This window comes from Orbicella franksi, chromosome 3 (genome assembly GCF_964199315.1).
Source record: "Orbicella franksi chromosome 3, jaOrbFran1.1, whole genome shotgun sequence".
NCBI classification, from domain to species: domain Eukaryota; kingdom Metazoa; phylum Cnidaria; class Anthozoa; order Scleractinia; family Merulinidae; genus Orbicella; species Orbicella franksi.
Genome location: NC_138147.1, coordinates 3,436,671 through 3,459,215, shown reverse-complemented (window position 1 = coordinate 3,459,215; position 22,545 = coordinate 3,436,671). Strand labels below are relative to the sequence as shown.

General features: G+C 39.7%; 3 protein-coding genes across 4 annotated transcripts in view; 2 read left to right on the top strand and 1 right to left on the bottom strand.

The window, feature by feature from the left end:
• Positions 1-22,545, top strand: part of LOC145480727 (uncharacterized) — a 317,856-nt gene that overhangs the window by 226,548 nt on the left and 68,763 nt on the right. The window lies entirely within an intron of this gene.
• Positions 3,780-13,291, top strand: LOC145480717 (snake venom 5'-nucleotidase-like). Of its 2 annotated transcripts, XM_081459031.1 has the most exons (8): positions 3,780-4,412; positions 5,418-5,623; positions 6,220-6,428; positions 7,331-7,593; positions 8,541-8,745; positions 9,567-9,722; positions 10,528-10,877; positions 13,238-13,291. In XM_081459031.1, the coding sequence occupies exons 1-8, from the start codon at positions 4,068-4,070 to the stop codon at positions 13,241-13,243; spliced, it is 1,740 nt and encodes a 579-aa protein (XP_081315157.1). In that variant the 5' UTR covers positions 3,780-4,067; the 3' UTR covers positions 13,244-13,291. The 2 variants fall into 2 exon arrangements, with proteins under 2 accessions (XP_081315157.1, XP_081315156.1); XM_081459030.1 differs by lacking the exon at positions 13,238-13,291 and having other exon boundaries at positions 10,528-13,074.
• Positions 13,213-22,542, bottom strand: LOC145480720 (histone-binding protein RBBP7). The gene is made up of 17 exons (XM_081459033.1): positions 21,248-22,542; positions 21,026-21,173; positions 20,463-20,513; positions 19,877-19,971; positions 19,189-19,264; positions 18,933-19,030; positions 18,120-18,235; positions 17,622-17,657; positions 17,432-17,488; positions 17,277-17,344; positions 16,839-16,902; positions 16,600-16,662; positions 16,048-16,125; positions 15,558-15,634; positions 15,219-15,276; positions 14,779-14,889; positions 13,213-14,042 (listed from the first exon to the last, which is right to left on the bottom strand). Exons 1-17 carry the CDS (start codon positions 21,270-21,272, stop codon positions 13,974-13,976), a joined length of 1,290 nt encoding a protein of 429 aa, XP_081315159.1. The 5' UTR covers positions 21,273-22,542; the 3' UTR covers positions 13,213-13,973.

Below are 22,545 nucleotides of genomic sequence, written 5' to 3'. Positions count from 1 at the left end.
CAAATACGGAAATTGTTAAGTTTTGCAATTGGAATAGACAAATTGAGAATGTAACACAAACAGCGGTGTAAACATTGTATTCCAACGCATTTTAATATCGAACTTGACGTTTCGTATGCTAGTCAACATATATTTTCAAAAGTGACCGTTACAATTTTTTTTAAAAATATATATCGTAAATATTAAAGGTCTGGAACCTAGACTGAGAAAAATGATCTTCAGCAGTACGTTAACCTGTATAGACATCACGAGGAGTAACAGAAAGCAACAACTTCTCACTACCGACATTGACATTTGGGGAAGGCTTTAGCTCTTGAATGAACAGAGTCTCTAATTTTGCAATGAAACTCAGTTTTGTCGGAGGCTAAAATGGCGGACGCTAAAATGATCCCATTAACGGGATACGGGATATTTAGGCAATAGAAATTACGTTAAACGAATATGGAATACCTCCCCACCCCCTCCCCCCGCCCCGTCAATGGGGCCTTAGGGGTCAATGAATCGACAGCGTTCTTCTTCCAGCCTCCATTTGGAAAACAAATTAAGTACGTAAAACTGAGCCTATATATCTTTTTAGAATATTAAAATTAGTATATTGAAGCATTTCAAGATCGACCTTATCAGCTATGGAAAGCCATTTTGACTTAAAATCCAAGCCCCACAGAGTATATTATCAAAAATAAGAGAAGAAAGGCAATATAGGTCTACTTAGGCTTGTAGCCGTTTGAGCCATGACCAAAGACATCAGGTGGACGTTTTTAGCACGATATTGTACTGGATCTCACCTCAACCATGAGTATAAATGTTTGCCGGCAATCTGCTAAGGCAAAGTGCTCGCAAGCAGCCTGAAACTACCAATAAACTAAAACTAACTAAGCATCGCACCCTACTCTTCACTGTAGTCCTCTTCTTACGAAAGAAACCCGCGCGGAATTACTGCAGGCGCAAGCAGCGAGGAGCTAATTAAAATAAGGCGTTTCGCTCTTTACTCGAGGATTTAACGTTACTAAGGGCCTAAAACGGGGTTAGCATCTACATCTTAATTAGGAAAAGAAAAAAATATATATGGAAGGAAAAAAGAAGATAGATAGATCACAAGTAAAGACTAACAACAGCTAACCAACAATCAAACTAGTTGTTTAAAAATAAAAACAACTGGGAAATTGTTCGAAAATATTCAGACTGTAAAAAGATTTGTCAAATACTCAGTTGTGCAACATAATTCAGTGTTTGTGCAGTCTTCACCACTAAGCGAACACAATAAAGACTCGTGTGCAAATAGAACATAACTTTTTTTGGCCGGAAACTTGAGCAGATCTGCAAAGGAAAGATCGAGGAAGGAATAAAGACAGTTGATGTTTATAACTGGATTTGATTAGTATATGTCAAACGTATTTCATTATTCGTGCCTCGGGAATTATATCATTGCATCCTAATTTTTGCTGGACAGATATTTTCACTGACATGCAGGCCCACTTTGATGAAAGGTGCATTTATATATGAACCTCTAATACAAGAATTATCGCCGATTTACCTCCTACTTTGATATCAGTTCCTCGGCCTTGAAATATATAAGCTAATTGACCGTAACTTGGTAACAGAGCGTTTCGCGAGGGTGAAATTTTTACCCAAAGTTAAAAATGTAATGAAATAACAATGGCCATTATTCAAATTAAAAACCGTTACCTCCGTTGTTCCTTTAATGTGTGAATGTCCTTAGTGGAATAAACTCCTTCACCACATAACATAGACTCCGGACGCACTAAACGGCATTGCTGTAATTCAGCTTTATGAATTTATTGTTGCTGGACATTCCTCGCAGCTGTCGTGCACTTTTCATTGTTTCAACTCAAATCCACCTGCCAAATAGCCAAATGTGCTGAATAAGTTATAAGGTATTGAATCGGCGTGGGGTGCAAGTTGAATTAAGAGCTGTTCCTCAAGTGATGTCTCTCGCTAGCTTTTGTCGCACTCGACATTAAACTTTTCAAGTTATTTCATGATTTGCAGCTCTAATAACGAAAGCCGTTCAAAGAAATCAAACGATTGACGTGTATTTGGCGCTTTCAACGGCTCAGTAACGTTCTGGTTTTATTTTAATTCATTTAAGACAGTTTATTTTATTTTGGACGCTAATTAACTTATTAACGTATTTCCTATTTAGTGGAAACGCATAAGTGCTTTCAATCGGGGCAGTACGTAGGGAAAACTGATCTCCTGGATTATCTTAAAATACTGTATTCATGACTTATTTAAATTTTACAATCCCTTGGTGCACATGAACAAGCCATCACACAATAGGCCAACTCCGATAAATTAAGGGGACTAAAACAAAAAAAATCAGATTGAGGTTGAGGCCAGCCTTCTCAATGCAGTGGACTTTTTAATAATGTTCATTTTTGACATTTGTCTTTCGTAATAACGGTTGTAGCTTTTATATTAAATTGTTAATCCTGATGTATTTACCGTGTTTTTAAATAAAGATGATGATGATGATGATGATGATGATGATGATGATGATGATGATAGACGCCGGCGGTTTTTAATACCAATATTACTATTGGTGTACGGTGCTAAATAAAAGGCAGTATTGCAGGAATATTGAACCCTTGCGCTCTATGAGATCCCTGCATCTGCCCATCTGCCGTTCTATAGTACAGTACCCAAGTCCCTGCAGCCCGTTATTGGGCAGTTCACAGTCCATATCGTGCCCACCCCCCTACCCCCCACCCCTCGCTACGGAAAAGACTCAGACCTTTCTTAACCCAGGATAAGTCGTGCTCGCCGGAGATTATATTGGGCAGAATTATGGCAAAAGCGAGGTTGCTTCAACTGATGACTTTGAAAGCTGGAAGAAGCCTTAGTTACCAGAATGGTTCAGAATTTATGGGCTTATTTTTCCCAGTCTCCGTTGTGCAGCAGCGTGTTTGTATGAAAAGTCACACAATTGGCTTGGAGGCCCTCGCAGGGTCACCCCGGATGGAGGGCAACTCCCTTGTTTTTGTCTGTTTGCTTTTTTTGTTTGTTTTGCCTTTCGAGGTGTTTGTCTCGCCTTCTAGGGACATATACTAGGACAGAAATGATGGCCAATTTTTGTTTCCATTTTGATGCATTTCATTTAGCTCGATCAGCACTGACAACTCCTCTACATTACTTGTGGCAGGTCAAGAATTATACTATCAACATGCAAGGTCATACGTTTATCTTTACACAAAAGCGTTCATGATCAGAAAATAACTGTGATATAACACACATCATTGGACGAGAACTCCAGACATGCAACTATTTACTACCTGACTAAATTTAATGCTAATTCGTTTCACTTCGCCGCGAATAAGGAAAAAGGCTCCGACGTCTTGGTAAGGCATCTTACGAAGTTCAGTTGAACCTTGCTACATCTACAACTCGGTTATCGAATTCTCCGCTACCTCCAACTCAGAACATTTTCCTTTGGATATGCTTGTTCAATCATTTACTATCGGCTTCCTCGAATCTCCCACCCAAGGCATTTTTGGTTTCCCCTAAGAGTTCGAGGGTTCAATCGTACCATTGTAGCAAATATGAGCACTAGCACGTCCAGTGCTCCTCATCTTACAAAGCAGTCATTTTGTAAATGTGTGTTGATGGCTTAAGAATTTAAATAACAAAGGTATGCCTCACAATAAGTTTATTATCGTATTCGTTATTGTTTTTTGTCAAAGCTATAGAATACCGGAGAGAACGAACTCACTTCTCTGATGAGACAGAGCAATGGTTTTTAGTTGTTGTTGTTGTTTTTTTTTTTGCTTTTTTTTTTGGTTTTACTGTGGCAATAAGTTTCAAAAGGCTAACCAGAAGGTGAGGCAAGACGCTATTTCTTCTTTTTATCTTATCGTACGCACTGGATCTGACAATACCCTTGCACTTTCTTTGTTTTTTCTTTCAAGCTGGCTTTGTGTGTCTCCAATGAGCTTGACGTAACTTGTTAACTTTTTGGTGCGCATAATTGTAAACCGAAACCATAATCCCCGTGAAGTGACACCCTCTCGAGCTATATCTCGTCACTGCCCACTCCCATTGCGATCGATATGAATGAAACCACAGCCAAAGCGATCATTTCCGCCCTGCTGTTTTCGTTTGTACTCTACGAGGCACAGGGTTTTTCGCTAACCCTTCTACATACAAACGACAATCACGGGCGATTCGAAGAAACAGACTCGTACGGCTTTCTTTGTTACCCCAGAAATGCACAGGCTGGAAAGTGCTTCGGTGGAGTGGCGCGGAGGGCGACTATGCTCAAGGAGATTCGATCTCAGGAGAAAAACACACTGTTAGTTGCTGGAGGAGATGTGTTTACAGGAACACTGTGGTACCGAGTTTACCGCGGAAATGCCACGAGCAAGTTTATGAACGAGCTTGGATACGACGCATTGGTATGTGACATTTCTAATCAGGGTTAAACATATTTGTCCTAGTCTGCGTGCAGTCGTCTGCTATTTTCTCCAACACGGAAACTAGTTCGTCCATGTCTGGTTAAAAGGTGTCTAAAACGTGAGCTTTGGGCCATCAGGCTGCCGCCTTTTTAATAACGAAGTACTTGCATAACGAATACACGAATGTATGAATACATAAACGCAGCCAAGTGTGAAAAAATAACAAAGTAAAAATGTGCAACGATGGTGATAAAAGAACGTGTGATCATGTGAAAGTAGACTAATTGTTAATAGGCTAGGGTAAAATAATTGCGTGCTGTATTGCCGAGGTAATGGCTGGAGTTGTTATCTGCTCCATTAGCCGAGCAGTGTGCCACGACTCCAGCTTATTATTTTTTTTTTTTTAATTCACGCACATATGATATACTCCTGAACGCGATAATCGCTTTAATTTGATAATAACTTTTTCGTTTTTTTTTTGTTTTTTACCACATTGTTTGTCCAAGATGGATCCTTTTTGTGCTGGTGTTTTTCCGGGGTATGGAGGCATCTGCCTGCTCTCCGATATAACTCTTGGAGCAGTTTTGCAAGTTAATTTAGCCTCCAACGCAGACATTCTTATGGCTTGTCACGCCAACCTCATCCCCAGGACGCTTGTTCTCACGCACTCTAACCGTGACGAGCATTCGTGACGAACCCGAAGAGCGTCTGCACAGGCTGAGGCTTTCTTTGCAAGGGACCGTGTAAATGACATTTGTAGTGCAAGCTATTTGGAAATCGGAATAACATCTTGCAGTGCGATAGATAGATAGATGGATGGATGGATGGATGGACGGAGGGAGGGAGGGATGGATGGATCGATAGATAGATAGCTAGATACAATTCAGTTTCCCTCCCCCACCCCCCCCCCCCCCGCCTCCCCTACCCATCCGTACGTTTAGGCTGACCATGCTGGTACCACAGAACTGTGCATAACATTCTTATCATTTTTCCATGTTTAATCAGGCCCTTGGAAATCACGAATTTGATGATGGCGTTGACAACCTGGTTTCCTTCCTTGGTCGGGTGAATTTCTCTGTAGTGGTTTCAAATCTGGATGTTAGCAAAGAACCAGCATGGCCGTCACCGCCCTTGTTTACCAAGTCGAAGATTTTTGATGTCGGGGGTGAGAAAATTGGCGTGGTTGGATATGTACTGCAAAGCACTCCAATGTAAGTTTTTATTCCGCATCTTATTTATCTTTCCAGACTTGTTAAGACTTTTTATTAGACATAACCAAATCCTGCGCCCGAACTGGCAAGGTGTGGTATATCTTGCGTGCTCGGGATGACTCGCTGTTTTCCGCAAGGAAAGTTGTTTTCCCAAGCTCGTTTGGGAAAGTTGGCTGGATATTAGCCTCGTTCTTTTTTTGTATTTATGAACCTCAACTGCGTCTTGGTCCATAAAAACACATAAAAAAACCTTGGCTTAGATCCAGCCATCTTGAACTCACAGATTTTCAAAAACCCATGGATATAGTTACGAGACTTGCAGTATTTTCAGGCGCCAGTAGTGCGAGTCAAACTACTTACGGAGAAAATGAATAGGATATCAAAAATGTTTAATAAGAGATTTATTGTCCAACATATTTCTTCCCGAAAGTGTTTTTAGTCTTTATGGGAAACGCGAAGGCTACAAGAGTACAGTTAAGTTGAGGCATTTGTTCTTGCGCGTTTAGCGAGTGGAACTATGAGGAAAGGGCGCCAAATGACAACACCTACATCTTGTATGTTCCACAGCTTGTGCCTTCTTTGTTTTTTAATTCAAGGCTGTCAAAACCTGGGCCAGGCCCAAACGTGAAGTTCCTACCCGAGGTAGATTCTGTTAGAAGTGCTGTGAATGAACTCAATAAGCTCGACATCAATAAGATTATTGCCGTTGGCCACGCTGGTATAGACGTAGACAAGAAAATCGCCAAAGAAGTCGACGGTGTGGATATTGTGGTGGGAGGGCACACAAACACCTTCCTTTACACAGGTAATGGGGCAGTGCAAGGAACCTGCGTGCTTTTAAATAAATAGGACTGAGTGGAGTCCAATTCGGTCGGTTATCATAAGAGTGATAACAAAATCGGACGACCGCGCAGCGGGAGTCCGATTTGTTTATCACGAGTATGATTACAGACCGAATTGGACGACACGAAGTCTTATTACCAATTAATCATAAAAATTACAATTTCCGAGAAAAGAAGAATAGCAAAGTTATGAAAGATAGGGAAAATTTGCATTAAAAGACCTACAAAAGAGATGTAAACATTCTAAGGCAACTGCGCCTCCTACCAGCAATTAGGTGCCAAAAACACAAAAGCGCACGCACGGACGCACACAGGCACGTAACTACAACTTTGAATGTAATTAGTTGATTTAAACTACAACTTTGAATGTGATTGGCTTATTGAACTGTCCGATAACAAACTGTTCAATAACAAACTGTCCGTTAAACAACTTGGCAAGTAAATTAGTGGAAAATAGGAGTTTTTTAAACCAATCACAATCGAGGAAATTGTAATTTGTATGATTAGTCCTGAAAATCTTTTTCTGAAAAAGAGTGCGAGCCCTGGATTTTGCTCCTAGTATGCGCTGTAATTGGTCGAAAAAAATCGCGCTACTTACTCTGCTAATCAGATGGTCCAGATACATAACCAATCCCAAACTCGATTTGATCTCATGCGTTTCAGTTCCCGCGCTTTTTTCCCCGCGCTTTTTTCCCGCCCTTGACGTGGGCTACGGCTCATCATTTGTTTGTTTGTCTGTTTACATTTCCCGTGGTCGACCACTGCAATTTCGTAAGTTTCGGTTTTACGCCACAGGCAAATGAAAACTGCGATATTCCAGCAAGGAAGCATTGCCTAAATTTATTTTCCCTTCGCATCATTCTAGGCACACCCCCGTCCACTGAAAAGCCGTACGGTCCGTATCCCTTGGTTATCATACCGGACAGTAACCCAGATGCCAGGGTGTTAGTTGTTCAGGACTTTGCTTATGGTAAATACCTCGGAAAACTGAAGGTCGATTTTGATGCTGATGGTGAAGTGATCAAGTGGAGTGGAAATCCTATATTACTGGACAACTCAGTGAAAAAAGATCCAAAAATCCTCCAGCAGGTGCAACAAATGAAAAGTGAGGTATCCAAAGTGTCGGAGGTAAGAGACAAATTCTTCACTTCTCTCGTCTCCAGAGCCCGCGCGGCCTTTTACTCCCTGTGCTTAATTTCTTTGTCTCTGAAGCTGGTTATAAAGTTTACTTTTAGCGGTAGTCATGAAAACTGTCTGCCAATGACTGTCAAAAATCCAAAAAGTGCAAAGATTACATCCTGATCCACTCAGCTTGCGGACACAGACTGATTTCTGAGTGTCATGTTCCAGGCTCTAGCTCCGGATTTCTGAAGGCGAGAGGAACGAGGCGAGCTTGAAAACGAGGGGTTCTGGTAAAGAAAGTGCCCCATACCCCTCGCCTTTTTTCCACTGGTTCTTCGCGCCGGCTCTCCACATCTGACCATACCTCTGGAACCAATCTCGTTCCCAGAGTCCTTGTTCCCCTTGACCAGCGGTCGGAAAGCGAGAGCTCTGGGAGCAACCATTTTGAATTAACCGAATGCTGCCCATCCGGTTTCACTACACAGTTTGCATCTATGGCGCATGCCTGAAATGCAGAGCTCTCGTTTTCCGACCGCTGGTCAAGGGGAACGAAGACTCTGGGAACGAGATTGCTCTAGGACAGGCTAGTCTCTGAGCTGTTATTTCACTCGTGTGAAATGATAGGCGAAAGAGAGCGTGCATTCGCAAATTATGCAGAGATTATTTAGCAATCAGGCCCGGGTTGTTCGAAAGGTAGGTAACTCCATCCACCGAATAAATCACTATCCAGCGAAGAACTTGGTTTGCTTTGTTAACACTTATCCACTGGACTTATCTGATACCGTTATCCAGCCTTCGAACAACTGAGGCCACTGCAGGACTTGAAGCAGAAAAGCGGGATAGTGTAATGGACTTGTTGGAAACTAGGAAACTAGCACCATAAGATACTATAACAACATAAAGTGTCTTGTTGTAAAGGCGAAGAAATGGAGCAGACAATTTTTATCATTTAGGTCAAAGTGGGTAGCAGCTACGTCTTCCTTGATGCAAGAAAACCAGGGTGTATGCTCAAAGAATGCAACTTAGGAAATGTTGTCACAGACGCATTTGTGTTTCACTACGCTAAACAATTTGCGAGTGAATCACAATGGACGACGGCTAGTGTTGCGATTCAGAACAGTGGAAGCATAACTTCATCAATCTTCGTCAACGCTAAAGGTACTGTGTGCTGCAAGTTAAATAGCCAAGATTTACCCCTGGGGCAAATTGTTTCAGAGAGATGTCGAGTATCTATCACTTGCAAAAACATTTCGGACGTTAAAACTTCGAAAGTTTTGTTTGGGACGTTTAATTTTCAGACACTTTTAATCTCATTTTCGACACATTTTGGACAAAAATTTGGGAAACAATAAACAAAGCTAAAGTAAATTTACGCCTACAAAACACTAATTAAACTGAACCATCACCTGTGAAAGTGATAGTTTAACTGCACCCTCCAGGCCTTACTGACACATCGCTGAGAAAATAGCATAAGTTATATTAAGCCGTTACGAATATCAAGCAGTGTCTTAACTAGAATTCGCAGTCCATAAAGGTCGGCACACACGAGGGGACCAGTCGAGGGGAGTAGTCCCTGCAACAAGTCGCGGGGACAAGTCCCATTGTGTGAACTGGCCATTTTTGCCACAAAATCTAGTCGCAGGTACTAAATTTGGTTTGAATTTTTGGGACAAGTCCTTGCGACTTGTTCCTTAAAACGCTTCGTGTGAACTGTTCATGGGACAAGTCCCTGCGACCAGTCCCTTCGTGTAAACTCTTCCGGGGACTAGTTGCAGGGCGGACTAGTCGCAGGAAGATAATTAGGCCAAAAGGTTGGCATGTATTGGAAGGATGGAATACGAAAGACGGACTGGAATACTTTAGGCTGAACTTTTCAAGATTCACAAGCTGTAAAGTTCTCTAAACATTTCAGTTCTACTGACAATGTTCAAATGCCCAATATCGTTTTGTTTCTAACACATGTGGCTTCTATTACACAGATAATGTCACATATGGTCATATAGCGAACAGTTTCCCCTACAGAAACACGGTGGACATCGTGGAACTTAAAGGCAAGGATCTTGTGCAGGTTTTTGAACAGGTGGCTTCACTGTACGACGAAAGCAACCCCAGTGCGTCATTTCTGCAAGTCTCAGGTACTTTTTAAAATTTTCAGTTTGTTCTTAGTAGCCTGAGCGTCCACCACAATGCTATCTAATTGCAAAATAGTCACATCATTGAAAATGTTGATAAGAGGTGACAAGTATTAATTTTTTTTTAGTTTGGGGATATAACTTTACTGGTGCTATGGGGAAAACAGAGTGAGTGTTTTTTTCTCATGATCATGGAATGCTGAGGGTTACTTTACGATGGATTAGCATACATGATCCAAAAGCGGTGATAGAAATACTCCTAGTCGCAACCGCGGGCAATATGCGTCGGCCTGATGGGGTCCTAAGCTCGAACGCGCGCAGACTTAACCATTATAATTTGACAGAGTTTATGTAATAGGAGGCGACCCATTTTCCAATGAGACATCCTATTCCAGAAATATCGGTGTCGTTGAACAATTGGAGCCCATTGCATTGAACAGAACGTAGAAGCATCAGTTATTTGAATTATACTAGCTGGCTGTGCACGTGCCCATAGCTCTAATCTTTGCCACATATTTTTTACTGAAAGCTCAGGTAGTTTAACTCAACTTAGCCCAAAGCCAATTGGAACATGTTGTGAATGAAAAACTTGTATAGACACTTCTCTCTCAAGGTACACGGGCATAGAGTCCGTTTGAGTAGGAAAAAATATCCCCTGGGAGTAAAATTGAGGCAACAGAAATAGACCTCCTGTATGTACCCAACACGATTCCTCAGTAAAAAGTAAAGTGGTAATATTAAATCTCAACCCAATGAAGATTTAGGTATAAATGACAACCTTCAAAACAACTTTCGCCTTGCCTTGCAGGACTACAAATACAGTACGACATGAAAAAGCCGTCTGGCAGCAGAGTGGTCGCAATTCAGGTTCGTTGTGCTTCCTGCAAGTACCCTTCGTACCAAGCTCTTGACCAGTCCACTGTGTACAAAGTAATTCTATCGTCCTACATGGCCGGGGGTGGAGCGGGGCTGAGTGTTATCGCAGAGAAGAAACTCTCTCATCAAGTTGGCAACATAACTGATGATCAGGTGATGATGGACTATTTCAAGGCAAAATCTCCGATCATGACCGGGATAGAAAACAGAATCACCTTTGTGGATGAAAGGGATAAGCCATGTGTTAGTGGAGGAAACCTACCCAGTTTTGGCTTTCCTTTGGTATTTACGATCGTTACATCATATTTTCAGTTGTAAAACAAGTTGCTTGAGTAAGCGTAAAAACATAGATTATGGGTGTTCTCCTTTAGGATGTTCCGGATCAGGATCAATCATTCAACTTGATCACTCGGGTCGTGGTGCATCCGAGGAACCGATGAATGACATGAATCCACTCTGGGCAAGGATTCATTGGTATTTTTAGGCTCTGTCCACAGTCCACACTAAGCCGGAGGAATTTGAACACAGAGTTTTCACTCTGAAAACGCAAAATTAAAAAATGCCAAGATTCCGTCCCCACTACGCCGGAGGAATTTAAAAACGCAACAATCGTCGGTCATTTTGGATTTGTGTATTGAGGAAATCTCTGGCAGGGAAATCACTTGATTGTCGAGATGTCTTCGTTTTCTAAAACCTCCGTTTTCAAAATGCTTTCCGTCCACACTAAAATACAAAGCCGGCGTTTTCAAAATTCTTCAGTTTGAAGAGCGTTTTCGAAAGCTCTGATTAGTGTGGATGGTTGGCCTAACCGTAGAAATTAAGCTCGGTATTAAAATCCATCCGCCGTTATGTGGACGGGGCCTCAGATGCAGCATGATCCGAGTGATCTTGGATCATTTGTCCTGATTCAGATCATCACAAAAAAACTGAAACGCACCCTTATAAAAATGGTTAGGTAAGATCCCACGACAAGTTGAAAACCTAGCTATATTTTGCATGGCCATAAGATCTTCCAGTATTGCAACACTAAACAATTAAATGGCAATGTTGTAGACAGGATCGATACAAATCAAGGTACATCAAACTGATTTTGATAATAGATTGTTGCGTCAATAATCTAAGACTGACAAAATGAACTCCGTCAACTGAATATTAATAAAATATTCAGGAGAATTCATTTAATTCTTTGGTATATCGCTTTTATTTGAGATTTAGGGTGATTCGGTACATGATTTTTTTATTTTCCTGTTAAACCCGTTCCTAAGAATTCTAGTTTGTTGGAGCGCTGAATATTATGTTGCCAACACAGGATATTTTCGTCGCATTACGTTTACATGGAATGTGTTTGATCTTAGCTTCTGTCAATATAAAGAGCTAGAGTAGGATCAAAATCGGAAAAATAGCATTAGAGAAGAAAGTACTGTTACCACAGGGATGAAGATCTGCCGAATGTTAAAAATATCTTTCTAATAATGGAGTCATTGCAGTTATTCTGACTGATGTTCGTTTACACAATGGAACCCCGAATATCACGACTACTGATATGACGTTCGTTATCGCGTCCTGAGCAAAACCTCAGTTATCTCTCACCTGAAAACCCTTTTTAAGCGACTAGTGACTTCGTTAATGGCCCTAACGACCACCGTTTGGATTTTCCGAGCTTTCAATGGTCTGTAACGGACGAGTACAAAACTCGGACCGAATCAAATCGACTCAGCGATAAAAGAAAACAAAATCGGCTATCCGAGTTGATCCGGTAAGAGTTTTGCCCCTGCCTGTTTCATGACTTAATCTTGTTCATGACTTTTTAAAACAGAAGGTGAAATGAATGACATTTAGCCAGTAAACTGAAAAATCAGTGCTCCGTTACACTGACGCTTCCCTAACGTTTTCAATGGAAACTACCGTAAACTTCCAAAATTAGCGACCCTCGAAAATAGCGGGAACAAGGTTCCAAAGTTCAAAAGTAGTGAAAGTTACGTATGGTACTACATTTGGTAATTATAATAAAGGCACTCTGCAACAAGGGAAGGAATTGCTTATGCCACAAAGTATTATGAAATGTCACTTCGTGCCTCGTCCGTTTATGTTGCGCCATTTTATAACAAAAACTGTGAAACTTTCATAGTCAAGCGAACAAGAACGTACTCACAGGAACTTTTCTTCACATTAAATTGAACTGTCATTTTCAACTGGGGCGTATTTAAACTGAAGGGGAACGTTTCTTTAAATTAAAATTGAAATCTTGACCAGAGCACCGAGATATTGATATAGCAGACTAATTAACGGTGCAGTGGAGTAGCTACCAGCTGCCGAAAAACAACACGGTCTCGACACAAGGAACACCCCATGTGACAGCAACATAAATTTAAACTGGAACGAAGAATTTCATCTCATGTTTTAAGGGCTGTTTTTACGAACTTCCCTCTTTTATTTCGTAAGAAGTACACAGTCGCATCAACCTTATATAAGGTTTTCTGCTCCCCGAAAGTAACGAGTCCCTGAAAGAAGCCAGCTCCAAATGCTGCTAATTCCGAAAGAAGCGAGGGTCGTTGCTTTTGGTAGTTTACGGTATAAAACACCTGTCCTTTACTAAAAAGATCACTCTTACACATATAATTACAAAGCTTTTTTTATTGCAGCTGTAATTGCATACTACTTAAAAGTCAAACTATCGTACAGTGTTCTGGCCGAGTGACCGTCACCTTAAAGTATGCCTACACTCTTTTCATAAAAATATTAACAGGTCTGCTATGATAACCACCATTTCTATAACCACTACCTTTGGTTAAGAGTTAAACCTAATAATGAAAACAACTTCTGTACAATATCTGTTTACTTGGAAAACGTCTTACAAAAGGAATAGTGACAGTGAAGGTGCTGATTCAAAACAAAATTCTCCATACCACAGAGAACAAATTGTAACAGGGCAGTAAACAGAATCCTATTGTAGACAGACCATTCTCATTTTCTTCTTGCCGCCTGAGAACAAAGAATACTACAGAGGCCTTGCGGCCCTTTTTTTCTCCCTTAGCATTTTTTACACCTCAGGTGAAAATTCAGGGAGGAAAAAGAAAAATGCTTGCAGATAAATACTTTGTTGCTGAATTTCGAAGTACATGTACATGAGTTATCGAAGAAGGAGTTTACACCGAAAATCTGAACACAACAATGTGTGACAAACAGTGAACAACCTTAGCTGTAGCTACAACATTACCAGCGGTACCGACATTTACAGAGAACTGTTGAAAACCCGGGATGAAAGAAACGGCACGGCTAGATGCATGTTCATGAAACAAAGGTCTGTGATCAGAGTTCAAAACTCATAGACTCTCCCAGGACAATATATTAATTAACCAGCCTGAAAAACGAGGAGTTTCACGATGCCCCTGATTCTAGCTCTGATGCTGGAGTGTCAAGTTCTTCGTCATTATAAATGTTTTCAGCCTAAAATAATGGAAAGAATGGGAAAAAAATACAGTCAAGATGAAATGCAGGAACAAAGCTATGCTATGATGGCCATCACTTCACCAGGCATCCCTGATGGAAGGGCGTTCGTGTCTGACAGAACGTGGTGAGAAAACAACGCTAGTACCTAGTGAGTTTTAAACCAAGGTAATACCCTGCCATTTTTCTTTTGCATTCCGCCCAGTCAGATGACTTGACGTGATTCAAAAGTCAACTGTACACATGGAATGCTGTTTAAATGAATTAAGAAGAACATGAGTTCTTTCTCAACTCTAGGGATGCCGCTGAAAAGTACCACTGACAACAGATGTAACAATACTTTAAACCAGGAGAGTGACAAAAAGTTGCCATTGGTGACGAAATCTGAGAACATGCTGCTGTCAAAGTACCCAAAGTGTCCTCAACACAAAGTCATGTAAATAACAAGGGCACTCCTAGAGGTTTTGGAGAAGGAGGGAACATGATCAGTTATTTCAAGGGCACAGGGGATATTTTTGTGCTTAATTTCAGGGAACAAGTGATATCTCTACTTTTAAAGAGAACTTTGACAAAGAAAGTTGAAGAAAAAGGAAATTTATATCATTAGTGAACAAGCGCGAAAATGTGAAATTTTCAAGGGATCAGTATTTACCATTTACAACATATCCCAAATGGTGGCTAAGAAAATAGCTAATGTACGTTTGGTTTTTGTTTTTCGTGATTTATTGCCACTTACCATTTGCCACACTTGCATTATGTTGTCCTCGGAGACACTGCAGAGTACCCATGGTTCATTTGGATTCCATGAGAAGTCTGAAATTTTGGCTGTGTGGCCACCATGAATGAACTGAAACAATATTAAAGAAAGACATTTAAGAAATCAGAATAAACAAATACCCTACACATTTAGGAAGGACAAAAATCCATCATCCTAGAAACATTAGTGCCACATGGCAACTTACACTGTATATAGTCAGACAAAAATTCTCAACAAGGCAAAATCAGTTTTCAAAACATTTTTCATATTTGGTTCATTTTTTTTTTCATTGCATAGCCCCTTACAGGATCCTGGAATAACTAAATAACTTGGTAAAAACTTTTACCAAGGCAAATGCCTTGGTGAACTCGCATGTTATTAACTATGGCCATAACAGCAACAAACAAAGCACTGTGTACCAGAAGTTCTGGAGGTCCATCTTCAGCATCCTCTGATGACTGCTCCTCGCCAATTTTGCTAACAAACAAAAAATTTATTTATCATTCACATCTACACTAAAAAACTGTGTGAAGGTGAGGTGACCAGGTGACCAGGTGATTAGCGTGTGTTGCGTTCTCAGTGTTATGCATGCATTTCCCATTGTTGTCCCAGCTTTAGGGTCTTTTCCAGTGTCTGGTGAATTAAAAATTCTCTGTTTTCTACTCAAGTTGAATTTCCTGTATGTAGTGACAAAATAATCTATTTCTTCACTTTTCTATTTAATCACTATGAGACCTAAATTAGAGTAACAAAGCTACCTTAAGTCCCACACATGCAGTCTTCTGTCTGTACCACTAGAAGCTAGGATTGTCTCGTTGTGTGGAGACCACTGAACCTGCAATGGACAAAAAAAATGTTTGCATTTTTTAATTTAAAAAATAGTTTTGATCCGACATTCCTCTTAGAGCACAAACTGCTCATGGAGAGAGTTTGTATAATTTATATAATTCCTGAATATATCATTACCACTACTGAAACATGGAGCTGAAGTATAAGTTTTGAGAACTGCTTCAATCACCCTTTGAGCTGGAAAGCTGCACATTTTGCCCAAGAACACAACAAAAAACAATCAGATCAGTAGTGTGTTCAAACTTGCTTTTACAAAATCTTGAGACCAAAACATTAACTACTACAATCTCTGAAGAGTGAACACAAATGTTGTCACCCTCACTATTTTTAAGTCTACCGAAGGATGAAACACACAATGTAACTCATTGACAATAACATCAGAAATGTGCCTAAACATACCTGGAATATTTCATCTTTGTGTGATTCAAAGGAATGAAGTTTAAGTTTGAGATTCCTTAAATCCCATAATGCAACAGTCTTAAAAAGTACAAAAGAAGAAATAAAACAGAGAAGACATTGACACATCGTTCAATCATAAACAGCTATGTTGTGAACAGATCAGCAAAGCACAACTGCATAGTACTAGACAGAGAAGACGGAAACTCTTCATTGTGTAATAGTTTCTTGCACTTGTGAGGGCTTTGTTGGTTTCAGCAAAACATTATCAACTGATTACAAATGTAACATGACAAAGAACTCTCAAAGAACTCTTAGTTTTCACCAGTTACTAACACAACCAGCATTGAAACATCAAGCTGTTGTTGGGTGTGCTCTTTGATCAAAGTTGTGTTTAGACTACCTTGCGAACAGCCCATTAGGAAACAATTGTGTTGATGCCTCAAAAGGCATGCATTGCTTGTTAACAATGCAACTGCAATAATTACTTCAAGCTACATTTTTTCGTAGAACTTGTATTCTCTAGCATAAATATTTAAAACAAATATTCTTCACCTTGTCTGCAGATCCTGTTGCAAGAATGAACTCGCTGTATGGGTTAAATGACAAGCAGTTCACCTACAAAAAAATGAAAAAAATCGATAACAAATCAGAACTTATAGTAATAGCAAAACTACTTGAGAAAAATTTACAGACATAACTTTATTAACATTGATCTTCTACCATGCCCACTACTGTTTTCCTTCACACATCACAGTTTACAGAATGTGGATGTGACAGTTCGTTGTACTTACCTCAGCAGTGTGGGCATCCACTGTGTGTGTTGCCTTTGAACTGTTTGTTGAACGTGTGTCCCAGCTAAAGAAAGTAAAGAAATCAACAGCACTTTAACCCTTTTAAACCTATAAAGTGATTAACTCCTAGAGAAACTGCTGCACTGCAAAGGCAGGTAAGTAAAACACTTAATTGATTATCAACTTGACGTTGATGTCAGCTTTTCCAAATTTGTTTCTGTAGTTAAGTTTCCTCTTACACCTATGTTGACTTTTAAGATCAACCAGTTAAAGCTAAATCACCTTTGTGATAAGGAATGATTCCTTTTCAATTGGGTGGTTCATTGATTACACTGATATTTGTTGAACTCTCATTTGTCAGCCTAGATTTATTGCAAAGGTTATGTCTTCTGGAAAACTTAAGAAGCGTCCTTGCCATTTATTCTCTCTCATACTCACATCATAAGCTTGTGGTCATCAGCTACTGATCCAAACAAACTCTCATGTAAAAGATGCCACGATACATCCTAAAAAAGCAAACAAAGGGTTAACTACTTTGAAACGGCCAGTTTGGTTTTCACAGTTACAATGACATACAGTACATATAGAGATACCTCAACAACTGCTGTGTGCCCAGTGAATATCCGTGCTGCATCCAGTGTTTTGGCTTCCTGGCTCAACAAAGAAAAGAATTTCTGTCAGTAAAAATGAGTTACATGTAAAATATCAATATCAAAAAACAAGAATTGAACATATTCTTCTTGTTCACAAAAAAAACACTGTGAACATGTTACATGTTTGCACCTTTGCAATGCTGCTAATATCCCAGAGACACACAGTCTGTTGAAGAAACAAGGTGAATTACTATACATGGTAGCCACAGACATCACTTTTCAAAATTCCCTGACTTTTCCCTGACAAAAATAAAATTTTCTTCCTAGCTTCCTCTTACAGTTGTCCTTTTCACCTAAACAATCATAAAAATTATTAAGGCTTAAGTTTTCAACAAATATTCCTTCTCCATTAAGGGAACACAGTGACCCCTGATATTTCTTCCAGCCTTCAATGGTACTAAATCAGCTGTATTAAATTATTTCAATTTCCCTGAATTTCCTTCAAAATATCAATTTTTCCCTGACTCAAAATAGAATTCCCTGACATTTCCCTGACCTTGTTTTTTTCCCAACCATTACCTGACATGTAGCAATCTGTTGCAACCCACTGATCATAAGTGTTCTTATACATTAGCTAGTTAGCACATGGAGTTACACTGTGCGGCATAGCCTATCAATTGTGACTTACATAGTCATCTGAAGCACTCAAAAGATTGCCATTCTGATTTGGATTCCAAGACAAGCCATAGCCTTCCTTAGTGTGACCCTTGAGTCGGATATCAGGACGGCATTCACCATTAGGATCTAGCAAGTAAATAATCCAAAATGTGAGAAACAGCAAAGATAATACACAGTTGTACAACATGAATCAATATCTTAAAATACATTTGGTATAGATGCAGTTACCGAGGAGTTGAATGACAGAAGTGCAGTTAAGACTTGATTGACTGATTTAAAAATTGTCGACTGGACAGTCGGAACCACAATTGGGCTAACTGACTGACTGACTGACTGACTGACTACCTGATTATGGACTGACTGACTGGCTGGCCGACTGACTGATGGTCTGACTGACTACAGACCAACTGACACCCTGACTGGCAAATGGTTTAACCCACCAACCCACAAAATTGATGTGATTGTTTTTGTTAATAGTATGTCATAAAAGAGTAAGACTGTGGTTCTGCCCACGCAACATGCAACATGAAGTATAATACTGTCTTCCAACTAGACACCAGTATAATGTGGTATTCACTCCTCAATATATCAATTGAAGGGTTGCATGGAAAAAGACCCTAAGTGACATCTGATAGACTGCAGGATTCTCCTAGCAAATTGTTTTTCACTACCTTGTTCAGAAAATGAGAATTTGACATGAGATGTATAGTGTAATGTGTAATGTATTCTTAATTGGTCACTCCCCATTGGGGCTTTTCAAGAGTCACTTTGGGCTTTTTTCCACCCACCCCTTCAATTAGTTTATAACAACAAGAACAGACACCTGGCTTGGAAGGGTGCTTGGTATAGTCAAAAACAAGTACATCTGCTGTTGGGGTCTTTGTTGCAATCATACATGGATTTTGTGGCATATACCGAGCTCTGCAATATATGAAAGAACAAACTTGAACAAGACATCTTTGACTTAATTTCTACAGTTTAGTTTACATTTAATTTTCACGAATGTAGTTGAACGACAATTAAGATTACAACGTAGAATAGAAGAGTAAAAATTAAGCTGGCTGGATTAAATGTTTTACCTGTTAACTTCACCTTCATGGTTAATCTTAATTTCGATTTCTATTTTTCCACTCACTGAGCCAAACCCTCCAAACTCTGGAAAACAAAACAAAACAAAAAACAATGAGGTATCCACACAGTGTAAAAGGCCATGTTTGACAGCTAATAAGTCAGCTTCATACCCAAATAATCATTAGTATTGATCAAGTGTAATCAAAACCAACTTCCGATTTGAAAAAGGGCAACACAATTTAGAGGCAAAGTATCAGTCAGTTTGAAACTTTAGCTTCCACTTCCTGGGGCAATCCCTCAGGATATTAGATACTTTGAATTTTCAGTTGGTAAAATTCCCATCCCCCTGGGTAAAAATGGTGTTCAAATCGCCCACTTTACTATGTGATCAAATGCCCCAAACCCCTGGACATACAGGTAAAAAGTAAGTAGTGAAAAAGAACAAAAGTCAGCTTCAAACACCTACTTTCTGCTTCTACTGTGCCAAGAAATACAACAAAATGTACAGAAGGGAGAATTAACATTTGCCTTCAAACACTGCAAAACTCTTTCAAAGGCTTTGTTTTAAACCCACAATGCATATACAAAGAATGGTGTCATCAGCAACTTCTTCAAATCCCTCCCAGTTATTGTAAAATCCCCCACACCAAGATCAACTAATTATACCAAATTTGTAAAACAGTAATCTCAGAGTACCTCCTTTTTCACTGTCATAGTGGCTTGTGTCGAGCTGGGCATCATCATTGGGAACCTGAACACTTGCTATCACTAAGTGATTCTGTTCATCGGACCTAAAAACCATTTATAAAGACAGCAACTATAAATATTGCATTAAAGTTACACTGTTTTTAAAAAGCACACCCCAAAAAATTCACCTTCAGTTATGGTATCCAGGGGTCAATATCAAGTCTCCAGCATTGGGGCATTCTAGTTAAATGATCTCTAGCTCTGGGGTGTAATTAAAGTTTTTGGTGTTTTGTTTTTGTTTTTGTTTCACCCCCCCCCCCCCCTCCCCTCCCCTATGAAGGGCAATCTCTAACATAGGGTCAGCCCAAAACATTTTTCAAAGGAGCCCACAAAATTTTGAACCCCTGGGATACAAACTTCAAAGGTGGCAAAAACAAAAAAAGCTAGGCTGTCGAAATCTTCCCTCCATAGAGAAGGGGGTGGGGGTGCAGATAAAAAAATGGAATGTCCAATTCCAGGAATCTTTAGTCATCTATGCAATCAATGATAATCACCTTAGTTATTACACTAAGACAACAACAGTGGGTTAACATACGTGTGTGTCCCAAGAATGATTCTATGTACAGAATAATCTTTTCCTTCTGGCCTGTGAGAGAAAAACAATGACACTCCAGCATAGAACAGCAACTTAGGTTTTTTAAAATACTGCTGCTCTACATTAAAACTAGGATTTTTAACCAGAAGTGTAAACTTGCGAAAGATTAAGACCTGTATTATTTTATTACACGAAAACATAGGTAGCGTTATGTCTCAAAGTTCTTTATTTTTGAATAAATCATCCAGTTGCAAATAAACTCGAATTTTGACTCATTTTCCGCTAATTGTACAGTACTATAGTAACCCGGCTTGAGTGCAGGGTTTTTACCACCAGTATCCATAATTTTCAGCGTTGATGCCACATCAAATAGGCTAGAAAATCCCCAAAAAATATAAATCGGCAAAAAAACCTTCCAGTTCTTCAGTACAAAAAAGCCTAAACTTACCTCACAAGTACAGTTGTACAGTGCCCCACAGAGTGACGTGGTGATCAAATTGAAAGCTATTCGATCGATCCAAGCTGCTCCGAACACGAGCAGTTTAAAATTTGCATGCACTTACTTTGTAACGTCAGGTAGCCATTGTACAGTCAGGCTTGGCCATTCCAGTGCATGGGTCATCACCAAATCGTACAAAAACGGTGTATTCTTTTTCCAGATTTTGTATTCTTCATTGATAATCCTTTCTTCGACAGCGTCGTCGAAAGGTTCTTAAAGAAAAACAAAACAAAACTCAAGCCATAAATGTCGCAAAACCGTAGCGAAATCACCTCTATATCCGTACCATTTTCTTTCGGCGATCCAGACATGACAAAAAGTGAAAATTATTTTCCCTCGTGGCGAACTCAAGCTGACAATCAGAGCGAACAAGATGGCGTGCGTATTCCCCGCCAAATTCTAATGTCACATGACCTCAACTGCCCAATGACATAGAATTCTTGGTGAGAGCCGCTGTCAAGGGATCAGAACTGACAGAAGATTCAGACGGAAGTGGAACTGGAAGCTAAGGCCGTGCCAGAGTTGAAAACGTTGTTTATGCTCTGAATAAGTAACATCAATCAATCAATAACTTTATTAATGTATCAAATACATTCTAGCCGAGGATAAAAAACCCTCTACTAATAGGGGACACATAAAATAAATAAAATAAATTATAAAATTTAAAAACCTAAATTTGATATTTACAATAAAAAGAGACTAAAATTTAACTTCATTATTTACAGTAATTCCAACAATTCTAAAATAATTCAATCGTAAGTACATCATGTGCTACATAAAACACAGTTCTCGCATTCATGTTCAATTTTCTGTGAAAGATTAGTTAACGTGATCTGTCTTTTAAAAGATTGTAGAGACGGTAAGTTTTTTAAGTTAGTTGAGAGTCGATTCCACAGCATAGGTCCAATATATCTTAGCGAGTGTTTCCCATGGGTGACAGTATTAAATCTGGGAATGTGGAAATCTGCACTTCTAAGGTTGTAAGCAGAACTTTTCAATGAGAACAAATTTTTGACGTTTGGAGGACACAGATCATGCTTCAGGTGTTTTCCGTCCGCACCACGCCGGAGTAATCTGAAAACGCAACAATAAACGGTGATTTCAGATTTGTGTTTGTGGAAAACTCGGGCATAGACTGCGAGCAGTCTCTCTTTTCCTCGAAAACCGTGGGGACAAACGCAAAACAAGTAAGCGTGTGAGCGTGACTGTAAACGTGACTGTGAGCGTGACGTGTGAGCGGCAAGCGACGATGACGCGAGCCGCTAGTAGCGTTGGCGTCGGAAGACGTTCCTTCCACACTTAATGTAGCATTTTCGTAAAGCTCCGTTTTCGTGACGGATTAATGTGGACGGTACTAACCGTAGAAAGAAAACTGCGTTTTCAAATTTCTTCGGCGTATGTCATTTCATCCAACGGCTTTTTACCGATATGGCGGCGATATTGAATATATACCTAAATAATAAGTCAAGGTAAGTCAAAGTAAATGTTCTTGTACTTGATAACGAAGGAGAAGAACAAACACAATCTAATAAAAAAAAAAGGTTTATTGTGGAACAAAAATTCCATCAATGTAAAGCATATGAG